The sequence below is a fragment of the Pogona vitticeps genome, chromosome 2 (assembly GCF_051106095.1).
Source record: "Pogona vitticeps strain Pit_001003342236 chromosome 2, PviZW2.1, whole genome shotgun sequence".
NCBI classification, from domain to species: Eukaryota; Metazoa; Chordata; class Lepidosauria; order Squamata; family Agamidae; genus Pogona; species Pogona vitticeps.
Genome location: NC_135784.1, coordinates 85,961,645 through 85,980,574, shown reverse-complemented (window position 1 = coordinate 85,980,574; position 18,930 = coordinate 85,961,645). Strand labels below are relative to the sequence as shown.

The 18,930-nt window shown below is 39.6% G+C and overlaps 1 protein-coding gene across 22 annotated transcripts in view; it reads left to right on the top strand.

Moving 5' to 3' along the window:
- The window catches only part of NSD1 (nuclear receptor binding SET domain protein 1), an 81,854-nt gene that overhangs the window by 18,850 nt on the left and 44,074 nt on the right, over nucleotides 1-18,930 (top strand). For all 22 annotated transcript variants that reach the window (XM_078385569.1, XM_078385566.1, XM_078385561.1 and 19 more), the window contains 2 exons: nucleotides 17,273-17,408; nucleotides 18,670-18,842. In XM_078385569.1, the coding sequence (XP_078241695.1) occupies nucleotides 17,273-17,408; nucleotides 18,670-18,842 (309 nt within the window). The remainder of the gene's footprint in view (nucleotides 1-17,272; nucleotides 17,409-18,669; nucleotides 18,843-18,930) is intronic.

Sequence of the window (18,930 nt, the reverse complement as noted above, 5' to 3'; positions counted from 1 at the left end):
CTTTCAGGACTTAAAATACATTGGAAGAAGTAAAATTTGTGCTGAAGAAAGTTAGTTTACAACTAAATGAACAAAAATATATATAGTAGTAATGCCCAATCATAAAGGAAATTGTAAAGTTATAATTGGGATTGACCACGGAATATACAAGAATAAAGTTATCTGAAGTAGATAATTTTGTTGTTGTTGTTTAGTCGTTAAGTCGTGTCCAACTCTTCATGACCCCATGGACCAGAGCATGCTAGGCCCTCCTGTCTTCCACTGCCTCCTGGAGTTTGGTCAAAGTCATGTTGGTACATAGCATCGATGACACTGTCCAACCATCTTGTCCTCTTTCGTCCCCTTCTCCTCTTGCCTTCACACTTTCCTAACATCAGGGTCTTTTCCAGGGAGTCTTCTCTTCTCATGAGATGGCCAAAGTATTGGAGCCTCAGCTTCAGGATCTGTCCTTCCAGTGAGCACTCAGGGTTGATATCCCTCAGAATGGATAGGTTTGTTTTCCTTGAAGTCCAGGGGATTCTCAAGAGTCTCCTCCAGCACTACAATTCAAAAGCATCAATTCTTCGGCGGTCAGCCTTCTTTATGGTCCAGCTCTCACTTCCATACATCATGACAGGAAAAACCATAGCTTTGACTATCCGGAAATTTGTTGGCAAGTTGATGTCTCTGCTTTTTAATATGCTGTCTAGGTTTGTCATCGCTTTCCTCCCCAGAAGCAGGAGTCTTTTAATTTCATGGCTGCTGACACCATCTGCAGTGATCATGGAGCCAAAGAAAGTAAAATCTGTCACTGCCTCCATATCTTCCCCTTCTATTTGCCAGGAGGTGATGGGACCACTTTTTGCACTCTCCTCTTTCACCCTCATTAAGAGGTTCTTTAATTCCTCCTCACTTTCTGCCATCAGAGTGGTATCATCTACATATCGGAGGTTGTTGATATTCTTCCAGCAGTCTTAATTACGGTTTGGGATTCATCCAGTCCTGCCTTTCGCGTGATGTATTCTGCATAGAAGTTAAATAAGCAGGGGGACAATATGCAGCCTTGTCGTACTCCTTTCCCAATTTTGTACCAATCAGTTGTTCCATATCCAGTTCTAACTGTTGCTTCCTGTCTCACGTATAGATTTCTCAGGAGATAGAAAAGGTGGTCAGGCACTCCCATTTCTTTAAGGACTTGCCATAGTTTGCTGTGGTCCACACAGTCAAAGGCTTTTACATAGTCAATGAAACAGTAGTAGATGTTTTTCTGGAAGTCTTTGGCTTTCAAAGTAGGTAATACATTGTGGGAACTCTAATGAGAAAGAGCAATGGAAAGTCAGTCATCAAATATCAGACTAATAGATGAAGGAAGAAATCAGGCTCTTTGACAAAAGGCAGAAATAATACATGTAAAAGAATGAATTGTTTCATTAAAGTAGAGATGGACAGGCCACACCATGACACAAGTAGATGGGCAGTAGAATAAAGAAATTCATCAACGGTGTCTTTGGATCTGAAGGAGTAGAAGAAGACCACAGAGTAGGTGGATGGATGATTTTAAAATACCAGCAGGACTTGCATGGATAAAATAGTACAAAACAAAATTGTGAAAGAAAAATGGGAGGCTCATATCCAACAATGGATCTCAGTGGGCTGATAATAAGAAAATATTGCTAACATTGATTTTACGCCTTTTGTACTCTTGAATAGGAAAGGATGAGGGTATTTCTTTACATAGTATGACAGAATATTTGTTCCTTATGAAAGCTTTGTTGAGAATATGACATAGGTAAAGGTTCTCCTTGACATTTAGTCCAGTCGTGTCCAATTCTAGGGCGCGGTGCTCATCCCTGTTTCCAAGCTGTAGAGCCAGCATTTGGCTGAAGACAGTTTCTGTGGTCACGTGGCCAGCGCGACTAGACATGGAACGCCATTACCTTCCTGCCGAGATGGCACCTATTTATCTATTTGCATTTTTACATGCTTTCAAACTTCTAGATTGGCAGGAGCTGGGACAAGCGATGGAAGCTCATGTGGATTCGATCTTATGATGGCTGGTCTTCTGACCTTGCAGCACAGAGGCTTCTGTGGTTTAACCTGCAGTGCCACCACATCCATGTATGAAATAGAGGAAATGATAAATTATATACTTTACTTGGAACATTAATATCTAAAATTCTGGAAGTAATTTTCTGTGTCAGAGAAAGATGTTTCAAGGGGAAAGCTAACGTTAACAGAAATTATGTAGTTCAAGGACTAACTTGGGCAGTTGGGTCTGTTGTCTGCCTTCATCTAGCCACAGGGATGGGCAACCTGTGAACTTCCAGATGTTGCTGGATTGCAGCCTATGTCCTCCCTTATCAATGGAAATTTTGGTTAAAGCTGATAAGAGTTGCAGTACAAAATCAGGGGCTGCAAGCTGAACCTTCATACACTATTAGAAGAGAGCCACTTACAGACAGTATTTTCATATGATTTTTAGGGTTCCCCCACACCACAACTCTTCTCATTCAGTGTGAGGGGGATGTCTGCTGACTCACAGTGTAGTTCTGTTGGGGAGCTAGTGGGACCACCATCACAAAGTCGGGTTGGAGAAGTCTACATCTGTCAGTTCAATTGCAGATGCTTAAACCTGGCTCCGTACCCCATATTTTAAATATGAAAGAACATCTTCACTGTGTTCTTTATGTTTTGTGGCACCTGTGTAACTGCCAGTGTTCTAGTCCAGTAATTCCCAACTTTGGGTAACCCAGATGTTCTTGGACTTGCAACTCCTAGAAACCCCGGCCAGCACAGCAGACCAAGGAAAATTGGGTTATCCGAGGTTTGGAACCAGTGTTCTAGTCCCTTCTCCCTGGCATAGTGCGTTGCTTAGAAGAAGCATTTAAAAGAGAAATAAAACTTTTGTGCCACAGTAATGGTGAGATGGGGACCCCCCCTCTCTGTGTGTGTGTGTGTGTGTACTGTTGTTGAAGTGGATCTTCATTATTTTTATGTGAGACAAAGGAAACATCTGCTGACATTCTGCCCATATTTGCAGACTGCTACTTCAGAACCTATTTTTTTATACATATGTACTTATTTGTCTCAATGCTTCTTCCTTGAGGATGAACTTTCTGTGCCTTCTAGACCAGGGGTCTCTAAAGTACAGCCCACGGGCTACATCTGGCCCGCCTGGCCTTTTTATCCAGCCCATACAAGTGTTCTCACAGGCGTGCATGAAGTTGGGCAGGAGTGCATGCGGGTGGGAGTGTGTGCGTGCAGCGGGGGGGTGGGAGTGCGGATGTGCTGGAGTGTGTACCTTCAGCTCTTGAAAATATCAAAAATATATTATGTGGCCCTCTGTGTGAAAAGTTTGGAGACCCCTGTTCTAGACCAAAGCACTCTTTACTTTTTTAGATTGAAGCAAAAGTACAGTATATGGATGTGTGACTGTTGCTGGAACACAGTTGGTCTCCTTGTTCTGGCACCTACTCTCCATAATATTGGTACAAGTCTACCATTTATACCTCCAGAAGCCCCGGCCCAGTTAATAGTAACTGATGCACCGCACTTTAATGGGGTTGCTATTATATACCACAGTAGTGGAGGATGTCTCCGCATCCTTAGCTAGCAGAGCCAATGATGCAAACTCATTGAAGGCCAACAGCATCTGAAGGATCACACATTCCCAATCCCTCAGAGGGTGTCTGAGAGCAAGGTAGGCACACCTGGATGTCTTCTGCTCATCCCCCTAGCACTGCATACTCTTTTACCATGAAACTAAGCCAGTGGTTCCCAACCTTGTGCCCCTAGGTGTCCTTGGACTACAACTCCCAGAAATCCTGGCCAGCACAGCTAGAGATAAAGGCATCTAGGAGTTTTAGTCCAAGAACATCTGGGGACCCAAGGTTGGGAACGACTGCTCTTAAGGCCAGCGTTTTTTGAATTAGCAGTTTACCTAACTTGTGGGGCATTTTAAACACCACCAGTAATTAATTGATATCAGTGTTAATTAAGAACTCGCACTGATTTGAGAAAGTTTTCTACACCTGAAATGTAACATTGGAAATCATTGCAGTTACTTTGTGTATTACAATTTAAGTAATGAACTATATTTTGATTTTTCTTCTGTATCCTGAATTAGCAGTTAACACATACGTCTGCATTTTAGAGTGCCTGTTTTCTCTTCGATATCAGTGAATTGTTGCAGCAAAGAAATTGGTATTGACTCAGACTAGTTGTTTTCGTTTTAGAAAACAATGTGAAATGTTGTCATAAAATAGATTGAATTAGAGGACTCTGTTTACTTGAATATATAGGAAGTGTGTCATTTACATCAAAATAAAGATATATAACACTGAACTATATTTCCTTATTATTTAAACAAATTAATGGTTTTAGCATGTAGTGATACGTACTGAAAAATATTAAGGAAAATATCCATACAGTATAATGAACCAAATCCCTGTATTCTATAGCTGATGAGTCATTGGTTGAAATTTAATTCTTCAGTCATGAATTGCTTCAGATAAAGAAATCTCTGTAGATGTTACCTGTTGTGTGCTGAGTTGTTGTGCGTAACTGCAAAACAGGATTTCAGGCATAGAAGGGTAAAGTTGGAGGAGCCACCAAAGGCTATGTAGTTCAAGCCTTTGGGAGTGCAAGAATTCATTGCTAAAGCATTTCTGACAGAGAGCCATCTAATCTCCATTTAACAACCTCCAGCAATGAAGAATCCACTGCCTTCCAAGTCAATTCCTCTGCTGAACACCTTTTACTTTCAGAAAGTTCTTAGTTTCTTGCCAGAATCTCCATTACTTTAATCTGAATCCATTAAGTTCAGGTATTTTAAGCTGGCTCTCGCAGCACATCTTAGTCTTCTTTTCTTTAGGCAAATCATTCCTGACATTCTCAATACTGTACAATGAGAATTACATTTTTTTTATATTTTGGCACGGTGCAATTCATAGAAAGATAAAATGCTGCCTTATTCAAATCAGATTACTTGTCTGTGTAACCCAGCTTTCTGTGGTTCAGCACCATCCAGATGTGTTTTATGACAACTATCGGTGAGATTTTATGAGGTGCCTTGGATAGGCTTTTGCCTTGAAAGAGGGTCATCATGCGACTTATACAATCCCAATTCAGCCTATATTTCTTTCATGTTATTGTTATGGCCATGGCCAAAAAAAGTTGAGAATGGCTGGAGTAAAGGATCTACATGAGGAGGAGGAGAAGGACTACTTTGCTGAAATCCTTCCAACTCAATTTGACAACCTTTCTACCTTTTTTCCACTTTGTATTCAAACCAGGAATGACCATCTGGTCTCTTAACATGCCAGGCACTTTCCCCTCATTCCTACCTGTTATAATTTTTTCAATCTTCAGTGCCATCATGAGGTAAAGTTGCTTCTACATGATGAAAGGAACTGTAGGAGCCATGGGACAGAAGTAAGAAGGACTTAATTTCTGAAAATCACAGCTGGCCATTTACATCACCATCCTTCCACAAGTGCGTTTACTCCAGCAAAATATCAGCCTATGAATTGCTCTCCTGCTTTGTTTCTCACTCAGACCACATTCACATTGGTTCTGATTTATTTCCTTTTTTTTTTTTTTTTTTTTTTTTTTTTTTGCATTCTGGTCACCTGTGATCATCAGCACAATCTATTTTAGTGTGTGATCAATTTTCTCTGGGACACTTGCGTAGAAGTTTTTGATTTCTTCAGCATGTATGTTGGAACATAGACTAGAATGGTGGCTGAGAAGTTTTCCAAGAAGTTTGACTAATTTTATTCAGTCAGCCTATGCACTTTATATAGCCTGGCTTCTTGTACTACATCTTGTCTCATTCATAGAGCCACACAGTTTCTACTGAATTTGTCATTTCCATACTGAAACACATAATTGCCTAATTGAAAACATCCTCTTCCAGTTCACTTTAGTTCACTTATACCAGTGGTTCCCAACCTTGGGTAACCCAAATGTTCTTGGACTACAACTCCCAGAAGCCCTGGTGAGCACAACTGGTGGTGAAGACTTCTGGGAATTACAGTCAAAGAATTTGTAATCCAAATATTTCAATGTTTAAATATTTCATTTCTTGATGTATGGCTTTGATTTCATTTTAATTCATCCTTCTCACATTTCATGTTCCAATTAGGTGTGTCATGCATTAAAAGACTTTTGTGTTGCCTGTGTGGTGATTGGCAGCTCAGTGGCCCTTTGGCTTTAACCTGGCTACTTCATTATAGCAGCAGTACTATATTTGTACTTATTGTTTGCCCTTCCCTGTAGCTGACTGAGTGCTTTCTGACCTGGGAGTTTTATTTTCAAGGATTATCTTTTATTTCATTTTTGGATTGTCACATGATAGAATTTTTCAAAGTATAAAATATTTAGGCTTTGTTACCATTGACTTGTCCTGTGGAATACTAACAAGAGTTAGTTGTCATTACTGTTGCCTGTGAAAGATTCTGTTCAAGTGTCACCTTATATTACTGCTGCTACTCATAGTTCCCCTTCAGGGGTTTATCATCATTGGAACTATCAGTTCTCTTCTGACGGCACATCTTGGTCTGGTTTCTTACCTGTGGCCATTCTGCCTTGTGCAGCCTCTTCCTAGGAGTTTAAACTAGTAACACAATCTGGCTTCCTGAGAAAATTGCTCTCAACTTACCAGATGCACTAAAACTCCTCAACTGTGTTAAGTGTTAACAGTGAGCGCCACTGGATAGTGAGTAGCAGTGCATTTTGTGTTGTTGGAACAAAGTGTACAGGACAGTGGTTGACACAGGGCTGACAAGACTTTCAAAATAAAATGAAGGACATGGTTTTTGTAAAGTTCAAGGCATTGTGGGAATATACACTTCATTTTCAGTATGCAATTTTTCATCCTGACTCTGCCCACTCTTATTCTGCTGGTGCCTCTTCATCATTGTAAAAGTAAACCAGCAGACAGTGCTGCTTGCTTACATGTTATCATAGGGTTATCACACAACTGGAGGGCTGTTGGGTCTGGCCATCACATTCACAAAGGGCCTCAAATTTATAGTGTACTTCATTTTTTTCTAGACCTTTCTGGCATTTCTTCATTTGTTAATATAAGAAGCCTCAGGAAATGGGAGTGGCACACGCCTCTCTCAGCCTCTGAGAGGCCTCAGTTAGTGTTCGTGTACCTCACAGTGCTCCTGCACACAAGGGCTCATAGCACATTTTATCCCTCCATGGCTGTAATAATTCAAATGTAGAACTGAAGTGCTGCATGTTTCGTAGTACTGTATTAGCAGAAATCTGTGGCTGAAATCCTCTTGCTTAGGCATGGTAAGTCGCGCTAGTGTTGGCACACTGAATTATTGGGGATTTGATGAGTCAAGGCTTCTGTAAATTTCATTAGTTCCAGAGGGCCTATTTTAACTGTGACTCATTTAAGTGTAGTAAGTCACAACAAGGGTTAGGCCCATTTGAATCAATGGAACGTAACAGAGTAGTTGACTCCCCAAATCCACACTGGTTCTGTGAGCCTACGCTAGTTGGACTTACCATACTGAGCAACAGGATTTCAGCCTGTAGATCATAATTCAGCTTAATAAAAACATTGAAATATGTTGAACTAGAAAAGATCTTCCTTCAGGAACCGTGAGGATAGATGTATGATATTTTTTTAAAATATCAACAACAGTTTGTTTCTAAAAATGTTTTCTTTTTAAAATCATATTTAAATTGTCTATCAACACATTATTTTCTGAACTGCAAATATGAGTTATATATCTATTTGTTTGCTCTGTTTCTTCAGTTTTGTTCATTTAATGGGAAATTAGAATATAGAACTGGTACAATTTTTTTCCTGGTACATTCATTTCAACTCCAGAGTTAGAAACCTGCTTGAAAACGCAGAAATGCTGGAAGATTCTAGTCCTTTGCACAGTAGAAATTTGCTTGAGCTGGTGTTAACCAAAGAGGATTCTGCACATAGCCTTTTGTGTGGATACTTGCAGTAAATTAGGGCTCAGCTAGATTTTGGTGATGGATCTATGTGTGAGAACTTGTGTTTCTGTAGACAATTGAAAAGCGATCCAAGGAAGACATGGTTATTTTGTCATTGAATAAATTCTGTACCATTTCTTTAAAATACGCCATCTTGCATTTTAAGCAGTGAATGTTTACTAAGGAAGCAGCTCAGGAATTGGTTTTTTTTATTCCTGGGTTTGTGCACAGATGATTTGTGTGTGTGTGTGTGTGGATACTTTACTGCCAAATAAAGATAGGTTGTGTTTGGAAATTACTTAACTATAGTTTAGAGCTGCTTCTCTGGTGTAGTTTTCTGTTTGCTCAGCATTCCCATTCGTGTGGCGCAGTTTCTTCTGGAGTCAGAGCTACTACATGAAAAAAAAATCATACATCATAGTAAAACCATTGTTTTCAAACCATAGTTTGGCAATTAATGTGAATGATACCAACTGTTTGTTAACCACAGTTAACATGCTACTGAAATAAGCAATGGTTGGCTATCTCAGCTGAACCATTTTTTAAAAAAAACCAGCACTGACTGGAGTAATACCCCTAGAGCACAGGATTGTACTGCTCAAACATAAAAAAACCCTACAAATGCAGGTTCTCACTTTCTAGATCTTTTTTTTCTTGATACATATTTACGCCTTTCCTCTTGAAATAATGCCTGGCTATTGGGCAAAACAAGAAGTAGTAAAACCTCCCATGCCTTTTTTTAAATTGCAGGATGCACTTAAGTGCTACAGTGTGAATACAGAAATATTTTAAACCCTTAAAAAAGGAATTGTAGCAGGAGAATAGCTGACCATGTTTGCAACTATTTGTGTCTCATCTAGATAAACTGTCACCTCATGAATAAAACAGACAACCAGCAACTTATTTTTGATGAGTGCCTTCAGGTTGTGATAGTCTTTATAAAGAAAATTTTGAGTTCAGAATGTTTAAGTTTTCCCCCATCATAATTTTGTGTGCAGAATCACAGCTGGGAATGCAAAGAGAAACACACATCCAGTATTGTGTACAGTATTGTTGTTTTTCCTCTTCTGGTAACACCTGCACAGGAATGCTGCTCTCACATCTTTGGCAGAGGGTCTAGGCTACAGGGTGTGGGAGTGCTGCTGAAAAGAAGAGAATAACTACATGCTGCATGGCACCCTATTTTGGCCATGCATGACAAGGAAAGCAAAAAAACATAAAATGTATATATGTATATTAATCTTTATAATAGGACCTCTGTATCCACAGGGGATACAGGTGGGTGCCTAAAATTGTGGATACGAGAGGACCCTATATACAACATACAATGGGCTGGGACAAAGGCTACAAGGAGGCACTCTTGTGTGTTGTATATAGGGCTATAGCAAGTGGTGGATAAGTGAAACTGCAGATATTGATTCCGCTGAAAGAGTGGTCCGGCTGTAATTTAAATCTATTTGTATGAATTGAACCATTTTTCATGATAACCTGCTCATCCAAGGGTGGGTAGGGAGACCATCTATTTCTTTAACATGACTGTTTACACCTGTTTCACTGAAGCATGCAAAATGTTTTTTCTCATGTTGGAAGACTTAGGTGACCTGTTATATGCCATAAACATGCATGCATTCATGTGGAAGAGAGTTCTTCTTCAAATGGAAGCAGTGGGTGAATGAATCAGGTTTGTGTGCAGTTGTTCCCTGCCAGAATGTTTCCCTGTATGGTGGCAGTCCAGACAGAGAAAGAAGGCAGTTTGGAGAAGCTACTTGCTTTATTCCATTCTAAAGGAAATCAACCCTGAGTGCTCACTGGAAGGACAAATCCTGAAGCTGAGGCTCCAATACTTTGGCCATCTCATGAGAACAGCATACTCCCTGGAAAAGATGCTGATGTTGGGAAAATGTGAGGGCAAGAGGAGAAGGAAACGACAGAGGACGAGATGGCTGGACAGTATCATTGAACCTACCAAAATGAATTTGACCCATTTCTGGGAGGCAGTGGAAGACAGGAGGGCCAGGTGTGCTCTGGTCCATGGGGTCACAAAGAGTCGGACATGACTAAACGACTAAACAACAACTTGGTTTTATTTATTTTATTTATTTAAAATATTTTTGCCCCACCTTTCTCCTTAAAAAGGGCCCAAGGTGGCTTGCTTTGGATGACCGTCTCCCAGAATCCCCCCAACAAGAGAGTCATTTGCCCAAGGAAGTATACTGTATATTGATAGGCAGGGTAAGCAGCAGAAGGCATAAGTTGGCGTAGAATACAATGGCCAAAATCCTCTTGCTTACTTATGCTGATATACTGTAAGTGCAGTGCCATAGATCTGAGCAGTCAAATTAACTGCTGCTAATTAACAAGTTGCTGTTTGTATGCTTTGTCGTGTGCGAGTTGCATTATTTGTGGCATGATGCAGAGTATAAGCAACAGCTCTTTAATTAGTGGTAATTCACTGCTAATATTTACAGCATTAAACATATACTAACACAACTAACTGGCAGGATTTTGGCTGATAAAGGCATGAAGTTTTATTCAGAAGTCCATTCCTGAGATAGAGGAGGTCTAGTTAGCTTAAAGTGTTGTTATATTCCGTCGTCGCCTTATGGTGGCCCCTATGAATGAGCAATATCTAAAATATCGTGTCCTCAAAAGTCTTGTTCAGCTCTTATAAATTCAAGCTTGTTGTTCCTTTAGGGAGTCAATCCATTTCGTATTGGGTCTTCTTCTTTTCCTACTGTCTTCAATCTTTCCCAACATTATTATCTTTTCCAGACAGTTTGCTTCTCATCATGTGTCCAAAGTAGGACCACTTCACTATTATCCCTGGAAAAGACGCTGATGTTGGGAAACTTGCTTCCAGTGATAATTCAGGCTTGATTTCCTCTTGGACTTATTTGTTTGTCTTTCTGGCACTCCAGGGTATTTGCAAAGCTTTCCTCCAGCAACTTATTTCAAGTAAATACAGTAATTTTTTTCCTGTTGGTTTTCCTTACTGTCCAGCTTTCATGCCTGCACATAGTGATTGGGAAAACAGTAGCATAGATCTCCTTTGTTTTGGCTTCCAGTGACACATCCTTACACTTGATGATCTTTTCTAATTCCTTCATTGCTGTCCTTCTGAATCACATTCTCCTGATTTCTTGGCAGTAACCTCAATTTGGATTGCTGATTTGAGCCAAATCACTTAGGGACATGGTGGTGCTGTGGGCTAAACCGCAGAAGCCTGTGCTGCAGGGTCAGAAGACCAGCAGTCGTAAGATCGAATCCACGTGACGGAGTGAGCTCCCATCGCTTGTCCCAGGTCCCGCCAGCCTAGTGGTTCAAAAGCATGCAAATGCGAGTAGATAAATAGGGACCACCTCGGTGGGAAGGTAACAGCGTTCCATGTCTAGTCGCACTGGCCATGTGACCACGGAAGATTGTCTTCAGACAAAACGCTGGCTCTGTGGCTTGGAAACGGGGATGAGCACCGCCCCCTAGAGTCGAACACGACTGGACAAAAATCGTCAAGGGGAACCTTTACCTTTACTATACAAAATCTTAAGTGATTCCAATTTCTTCATTGTTAATATTAAAGTTGTGTAGTTCTTCTGTGGTGATTATTTTTGTCTTCATCATGCTCAACTGTTTGACACTTTCTTCTTTCACTTTTATCAACAGTGATTTCATGTCATTGCTGCTTTCTGGCAGTGTCATCTGCATATTTAGGTTATTAATGTTTTTTCCACCAGTTTCTACTTCTCCTTTATCTGAATCTAGTGTGGCTTTTGTATATGTTCTGCATATAGATTGAACAGATAAGGGCAATAAGACGCAACCTTATCTGACACCTTTGCTTATAGGAAACTACTTTGCTTCTCCATACATATTCTATCCTAATCTATAAAGCATAGATTGATCTTCTGAAATTCTTTTATGTGCTCCAGTAACCAGTGGATATTTGTAATATGATCCCAGATTCCTCTTCCTTTTTGGAATCTATCTTGAACAACAGGCATATCTCACACCATATAAGGTAAAAGCCGTTGTTGTAACACCTTGAGCATTACTTTGCTTGCATAGGAAATTAGAGCAATGGTTCTGTAATTACTGCACTCCTTGGCATCTCCTTTCTTGGGAATTACAATGTATATTGAACATTTCTAGTCCATGGGCCATATATGTTGCTTTCAATATATGTTGCCGTTCTTGTTAGGATTTTGGCAGATTCAAGCTGTGGCTTGAAATAGTATTGGTGTCTCATCTACCTTTGGTGATTTATTTCTTCCTATGCTTTCAGAATATCTTTCACTTTACTTTCTAGAACTGCAAGTTCTTCATTGTACTATTGCTCTTCAAGGGTGTCTGTCATCTCTTTTGTATCGGTCTTCAGTACAGTGGTGCCTCGCTAGACGATGATAATCCGTTCCACTGAAATTGCTGTTTAACGAAATCATTGTCTAGCGAAAAGCATTTCCCTATTTGAATGCATTGAAACCTGTTTAATTCGTTCCAATGGTGAAGAATCGTCGTTGTCTAGCGAAGATCGGCCATAGGAAAGCCGCTTTGCGAACTACCGATCAGCTGTTTAAATAGCTATCTTGTGAAGCTTAGGTCCCGAAAACACCCGTTTTGCGAGCGCGGAGCAAGCTATCAAAATCGTTGTCTAGCGAAAATTGGTTTGCGAAGCAGGAACCAAACATTGTCCAGTGAAATTACCCCATAGGAATCACTGTTTTGTGAATCGCTATAGCGATTGGAAAAAGTCAATGTCTAGCGAAAAAACTGTCATGTGGGGTAACTGTCTAGCGAGGCACCACTGTATACTGTTTTCACCTTCCCTTTATTTGATTTTGGTCAGGTAGTATGTTTCCCTATCGGTCTTTCAGCCTTCCTTATGTAGGCTTATTTTCCCTTTGACTTCTTGGATCTTCTTGAAGAGATTTCTTGTTTTTCCTATTTTGTTGCTCTCCTCTATTTCTTTGCCCTCGCTATTGTAGTAGTTTCAGTTGCTGAAAAGGTGTATTTAGGAATCTGAACCTATTTCTGTCACCTTTTATTTTTGCTTCTGATCTGTCCTTCACAATTTTAAGTGCTTTTTCCATCATCTATCTTAAGTGTTTATTTTCTTTTTACTACAGGACTTGTCTTTTTGGATTCTTTCCTAATGATATATCTGGTTCTTCTGGATCATGATCCATTCGATTTTGTATTTTACGAGAATGTTATTTAAATTATATTTTAGCACTATGATTGTTTCAGTGTTCTTTTTCAGCTTTCAGTATTGGATATTAACAGTTCATTATCACAATATAGCTTCTCCATTTCCTACTTCCAATTACAATAGTGCTTTGACTTACGAACCAGGAGTAAAAAAGTTCCCTAACCTCCTTCTCTAACCGTTGGGGCGAAAGAGTTACAAAGAAGCAGCCTCTTTGCCACTAACGGTTTGAATTTCATGCCCTTTCCCCCTTCCATTCGTAAGTCAAAGTTCCGACCGCAAGTCAAAACAAAATTTTGTAGCAGGAGCTGCTCATAAGTCAAATTGTTCACAGTTCAAGGCGTTTCGTAAGTCAAGGCAACTCTGTACATAGTCAATTTGATCTCTGTATTAACCATCTTCTGATACTCATTTGTACACCTATTTGTTTAGTTGATTAAAGCATGTTTTGTAATAAACTAAGTATTAGGTTCACAAAACTCTTTGAGTTCTTCTGCTTTGTGTCTGAACCCTGGACCAAAAATTTGATACCACTTTGTTTCCTTTTTTTTTTTTTTTTTTTGCTTTCTAGTTGCCTATAAGTATAAGCATGTCTTGTTTTAATGTGTGATCAATTTCTCCCAAGATGCTTGCATAAAAGCTTTCAATTTAATCTTCTTCAGCATTTGTAGTTGGAGCATAGACTTGAATTGTGTTTATGTTGATGGGTTTTCCCAGAAGTCTGATGGGTATTATTTGGTCAAATCTTGCATTATAGCCTCTAACTGAATGGGCTATATTTTGTCTCAGTATTGGAGCCATTCAATTTCTTCTGATTTTTATTTCCAGAGTAAAACATGTAGTTGCTTGTCTAAAAATGTCCTATTTCAGTCCACTTTGGTTTACTTACAAAAAACACTGCAATATTTAAATGTTATGTTTCTTGCTTTACAATTTCCAATTTACCTTGATTCATACTTCTCACGTTCTATGTGCCAAGGGTATGTGTTGTGTAGCATTGGACTTTCCTTGCACCTCAGCCACTAGACATCCTTTTGGCTTTAATCTAGTCGTGTCATTAGCGATAGCGCTATTTGTTCGTATCCTTTGCTCTTCCCCAGCAGCTGATTGGGTGCTTTCTGACCTAGGAGCCTCATCTTCCAGCACTATCTCATGTTTCTTTTTTGGATTGTCCCATTGTAGGGGTTTCAAGATAAGAAAGTAGTTTACCATTGCCACCTTCCGTGCAGTGCTAAAAAAAGTTATCTTGAGTGTCATTGTTGTTGCCTCCTCTGCCAATGTTATCTTCAGATATTGCTACTGCCCAGTAGCTGCCACTCCCAGCAGCATTGGACCTGTTCATTCTCTTCTGCTGCTGTGGTCGTCACCCTTGAAGAGAGTGAACGCCTGTTTAGTGTGGTGTCTCAGCTGGGACTATTCTAACTTCAGTGGCCCTTCTAGGATTCCAGGCTCATAGTAGGAGCCCGGTCTCCTTTCAGCAGTGCTCTTAGTTTCATTGACACACTCAGATCCGTTCGCCATGTTAAGGTGTGTATTCAAGATGGGGAATCTAAAGGTTTGTGGCAGAGCACTTTGGTTCTCTGCGTGTTTTGAGACTCCAGCTCTCAGCTCCACCCAGCATGGCTGCTGATAAGGGATTTTAGGAGCTGAAGTCCAAAATACCTGGAGGGCCAAAGGTTCCTCACTAAGGAGTTAAGAACCTCTCTGTAGGAGAGTGTCTGTTCAGTTATCTTATCTGTGCTAATGTCTTGGGAGCAAAAATGATTTCCGCTTTAAATGAAGACTAGCATCTGTGATGGCTTGGGAGGACCGAGACATGCTATATCCGAAAACTGGTGGGTCCCCCCCCCCAACTGCCAGGAAGAAAATGGCATTAAAGCATTTTTTTTAAATGACAGGAATAATCCTACAGAAAATGGACACTCCTATCATGGAATTTCTGCTTTAGGCTAGCAGTTTACATGGTGAAAATCCTTTGTAATTGTTTGTGTTTCTAATTAAAATGTAAATACTACATTTCAGCAGGCCCCAGAGAAAGGCCTTTATTGAATAAAATGCTCGGTGTGTTTTGCAACTTGAATCCATGCATGTATACTGGGGAATGAGCACTTTTGGTATTACTCCCAAGTAAGTTTTCATACGATTGTGCTCCAAAATCAAGATGTGTTGCAGGGATCAGTTGGAAGTTAGGCAGTATTTTGTTAGTGAAATAAATCTTAATTTTCCCCATCCCCTATTGAACATAGACCTTGACTCAATTTTGAAACAACCCATTTGGAGCTTTTGGAAATGTTAATAAGTTTATCTATGTACGACTTTAAAATCTGCATAGATTAGGGGTTTGTTTTTTGTTTTTTTTTGTCTTCTATTCTTAGCTGGTATTAAGAACAGAAGCCATGATAATCTTCATGCCTGGCTTAAATGAAGGTGATTGTGTATAAAAAAGATGGTTTATGCCGTGAAATTTTGTTTAAGAAATATATACTGTAGCTTTTCTGTATTCCATCGGCAGCAATTTTCAGTGATCTAGGATTGGGCATGGGATGCATCTGACAAGGACATTTCCTGTGAAAAACCAGGCTTCAGATAAAATACAGTTTTGATGCTGTTGTAAGAGTCTTTGATATTTCTTCCTGAAGTTTTGTAGTAACTCATGGTTAAAATATTTATTTATTTATTTATTTATTCATTCATTCATTCATTCATTCATTCAGTCAGTCAGTCAGTCAGTCAGTCAGTCAGTCAGTCAGTCAGTCAAACAGTCAGTCAAACAGTCAGTCAATCAATCAATCATTTAATTTCTGTACTACTCCATCTAGTGGCCTTGCCACTACTCTGGGTGGTTTTCAACAGTGAAATAAACATCAGGAACATCACCACACCACACCCAACCCACAGATATAAAAATGTACAAATATACAATATAATAAGAACAACAATATAAGTATATTACTGTTAAATTCTACACTCAGCTACATTTTGTAGTTGTAGAACCTTGGTGTGGGGGTGGATGTTTGTGCATGTGTGTATATGTGTGTGGAGATAGTTATATATAATGTTAATTCCTAAGACTCTTACCTTATAAATATAAAATTTGAAATATTTTTTTTAAATGCCCATATGTGCAGTTTCAAATATTGGAAATTCGGTGTGAAGGGGGCAGAAGGGAAGAACATGGTGTAAAAAAGCTGTAATATTGATCTAAGGTTATAACTGAAAAGACCAAACAAAAAAACCACAACCCTACATAATGCATACGTTACTGAACTTCATCAGAAAATATCTGTGGTGAGAAATTAATATATTATGGCTGTTCAGTAGAGATGGACACAAACTGAAAAACAAATCACCAGATTCATTTACTGCTAATCCATCCATTCATATTCATACAAATCAATGCCCCCAATGAATATGAATCAAAGAATTTTTAGCCATTTGTGATTTGTTGATTGGGTTTCGGATGTCCGAGTTATACACCCACAAAGTTTCTACCTGGCACCTGGAGACACCAAAATCACAGAGAAGCTTCCCATGAGTCTCCTCTACAATCTATCCCATGTTTGGTGAATATTGGGTTTCCCCAAACCAACTGCTAACTAAAGGGCACTTTCCTGTGGGGAACCCACTTTGCGGGTGTATAACTTGGATGTCAGTGAGCTGGATACTCAATTTATTGTCCTCAGAAGGATGGAAGGCTGAGTAAAGCTTGAGCCAGCTGCCTTGACCTGGGATTGAACCCTGGGTTGTAAGCATAGTTTTGGCTCCAGTACAGCAATTTAACTGCTGCGCCATGAGGCTCATACTCATACTTAGAAGCACAACTTGATAGCACAAAACAGCAATAACAAAATAACATATTTTATAGTTTGTAAATCTTTATATTTGTTTAAAACTTATTGAATTTCAAGAGGATTGTTAAAAAGAAAGGCCGCTTGCAATACTTTTGTCTCCAATCATTGTTGAAATAAAACATTGATGCCAAAAACAAAATAAGAATACTCTTTGCCTCTCATCTCCACCAGTCAACAGATCTGAGCCAATTACAGTTTGCAGATGTCGTCATTCATGCACCTTCCATGTGGAGATTCCCAAATGTCAGTGAAGTTTTCTTGTTTCTCTTCAAAGGGTCGCACCAGCAAGAAACCTTCTCCAATAAAATATGAAGCCAGAGATCTTGTATGGGCAAAATTCAACCGACGTCCATGGTGGCCCTGTAAAATTTGTGTTGATCCCGTGTTAGATACTCATACAAAAATGAAAGGTAATACAAATTATACTGCATAATTAGAAAGTTAGTACTCTGGGCTGTTATTCAAATATGTTATTTTGCAAATAGTCTGCTTTAAGTGTTTATTGACCAAAATAGTTAGGAAATTGGGGGAGAGATATTTAAAATTACCCGAAAGTAGCACATTGAAATTATGCCCTTCTACGATAAGTCAGACTTGCTTTCTTGACTGTGTGTTTTGGGTTTTTTAAATGGTTGCTTGATAGGCATGATTAGAAGGAGTAAACTATATAGGGAAGACTTACCTTTTGCCTTACTGTGTCTTCCAAAATTGTGTGCCTTGTCCTGCAGCCATACTTAAAGAAAGTCCTTCCATTTTTTTTCCAGGCTTGGTTACCATGCACATGGAAGGGAATGACAACATCTCAAGAGGATAAGATTAAGCCTTATCTCTCTAGCTGTCCAGCCAGGTCACCCAGTATGTTGTACTTAAGTCTGGGGGGAAAGCCTCCCTCTGGCTCCATATGGACTCTTTTAATCCTAACTGCTGCGGATAGGGCAGAAGATGGTGTATGAGCTTGTTTGGGAGCTTTAAGGGCTAGTCTGTGGGCTACTGGTACCCCAGCTGTACTTCCAGTCATATTTACAGGTTGTCATTTGTCCTGAGATAAAAATTCCTGAACTCAATTTAGCCTCTGATATTTGCATGAAATGAAGCACAGGCTACAGTGGTTTCAGAGAACCAACAGCCTCAGACAAAACTGGGGGGCCCATTTTCAGGATTTCAAGAGGAGGGTGCTTAATGTGGTCTTCAGGATCTCAAGAGGAGGGCCAGTTTAATGTATAATCTTGTATTTTCTGAGAGTGAAACTGTATGGCACATGCTGACAAAAATAGAAGCGCAAGAAGGAAGTATCAGCATTTTCTGAAGATTTCTGGGGTTTACAGGAGTAGAATACATTATTTTTTAAAAAAATTGAATACCTCAAAGAGGACTGAGCATGCCATCACTCTCGAGGTAAACGAAGTGGCAGTTATAGGAGGCAAAAATTGAATGTGAGAGAGCAAATTGGCTTTCTTAAGTATGTAAAAAAACTCCTAGAATTTGTGGGACGACTGGCTGGAACCCTGAACAGGAACACTTCAGTTGGAAAATGAGGATTCATTCCAGTGTTCTGTCATAGGTTCCACTCACTAAACCTTGTTAAGAGAGTATTTGTACTTTGAGTTTGAATCGGAAGTTCATAACCTTCTGTTTCTGGACATACTAATCATATAAATTTCATTTCATTAGTTTCCAATCGCAGACCGTATCGAGAGTATTACGTGGAAGCCTTGGGAGACCCATCTGAAAGAGCGTGGGTTGTAGGAAAAGCTATTGTTGTCTTTGAAGGAAGGCATCAGTTTGAAGAATTACCTGTCCTTCGGAGAAGAGGGAAACAAAAAGAGAAAGGTTATAGACACAAGGTAATAACCAGAGAAATAACAGTGTTAGTCTGCCTCAGCATGTCCCAAAGCTAAAGGAGAAAAAAAGAACCAAGGACAAAATATTGTG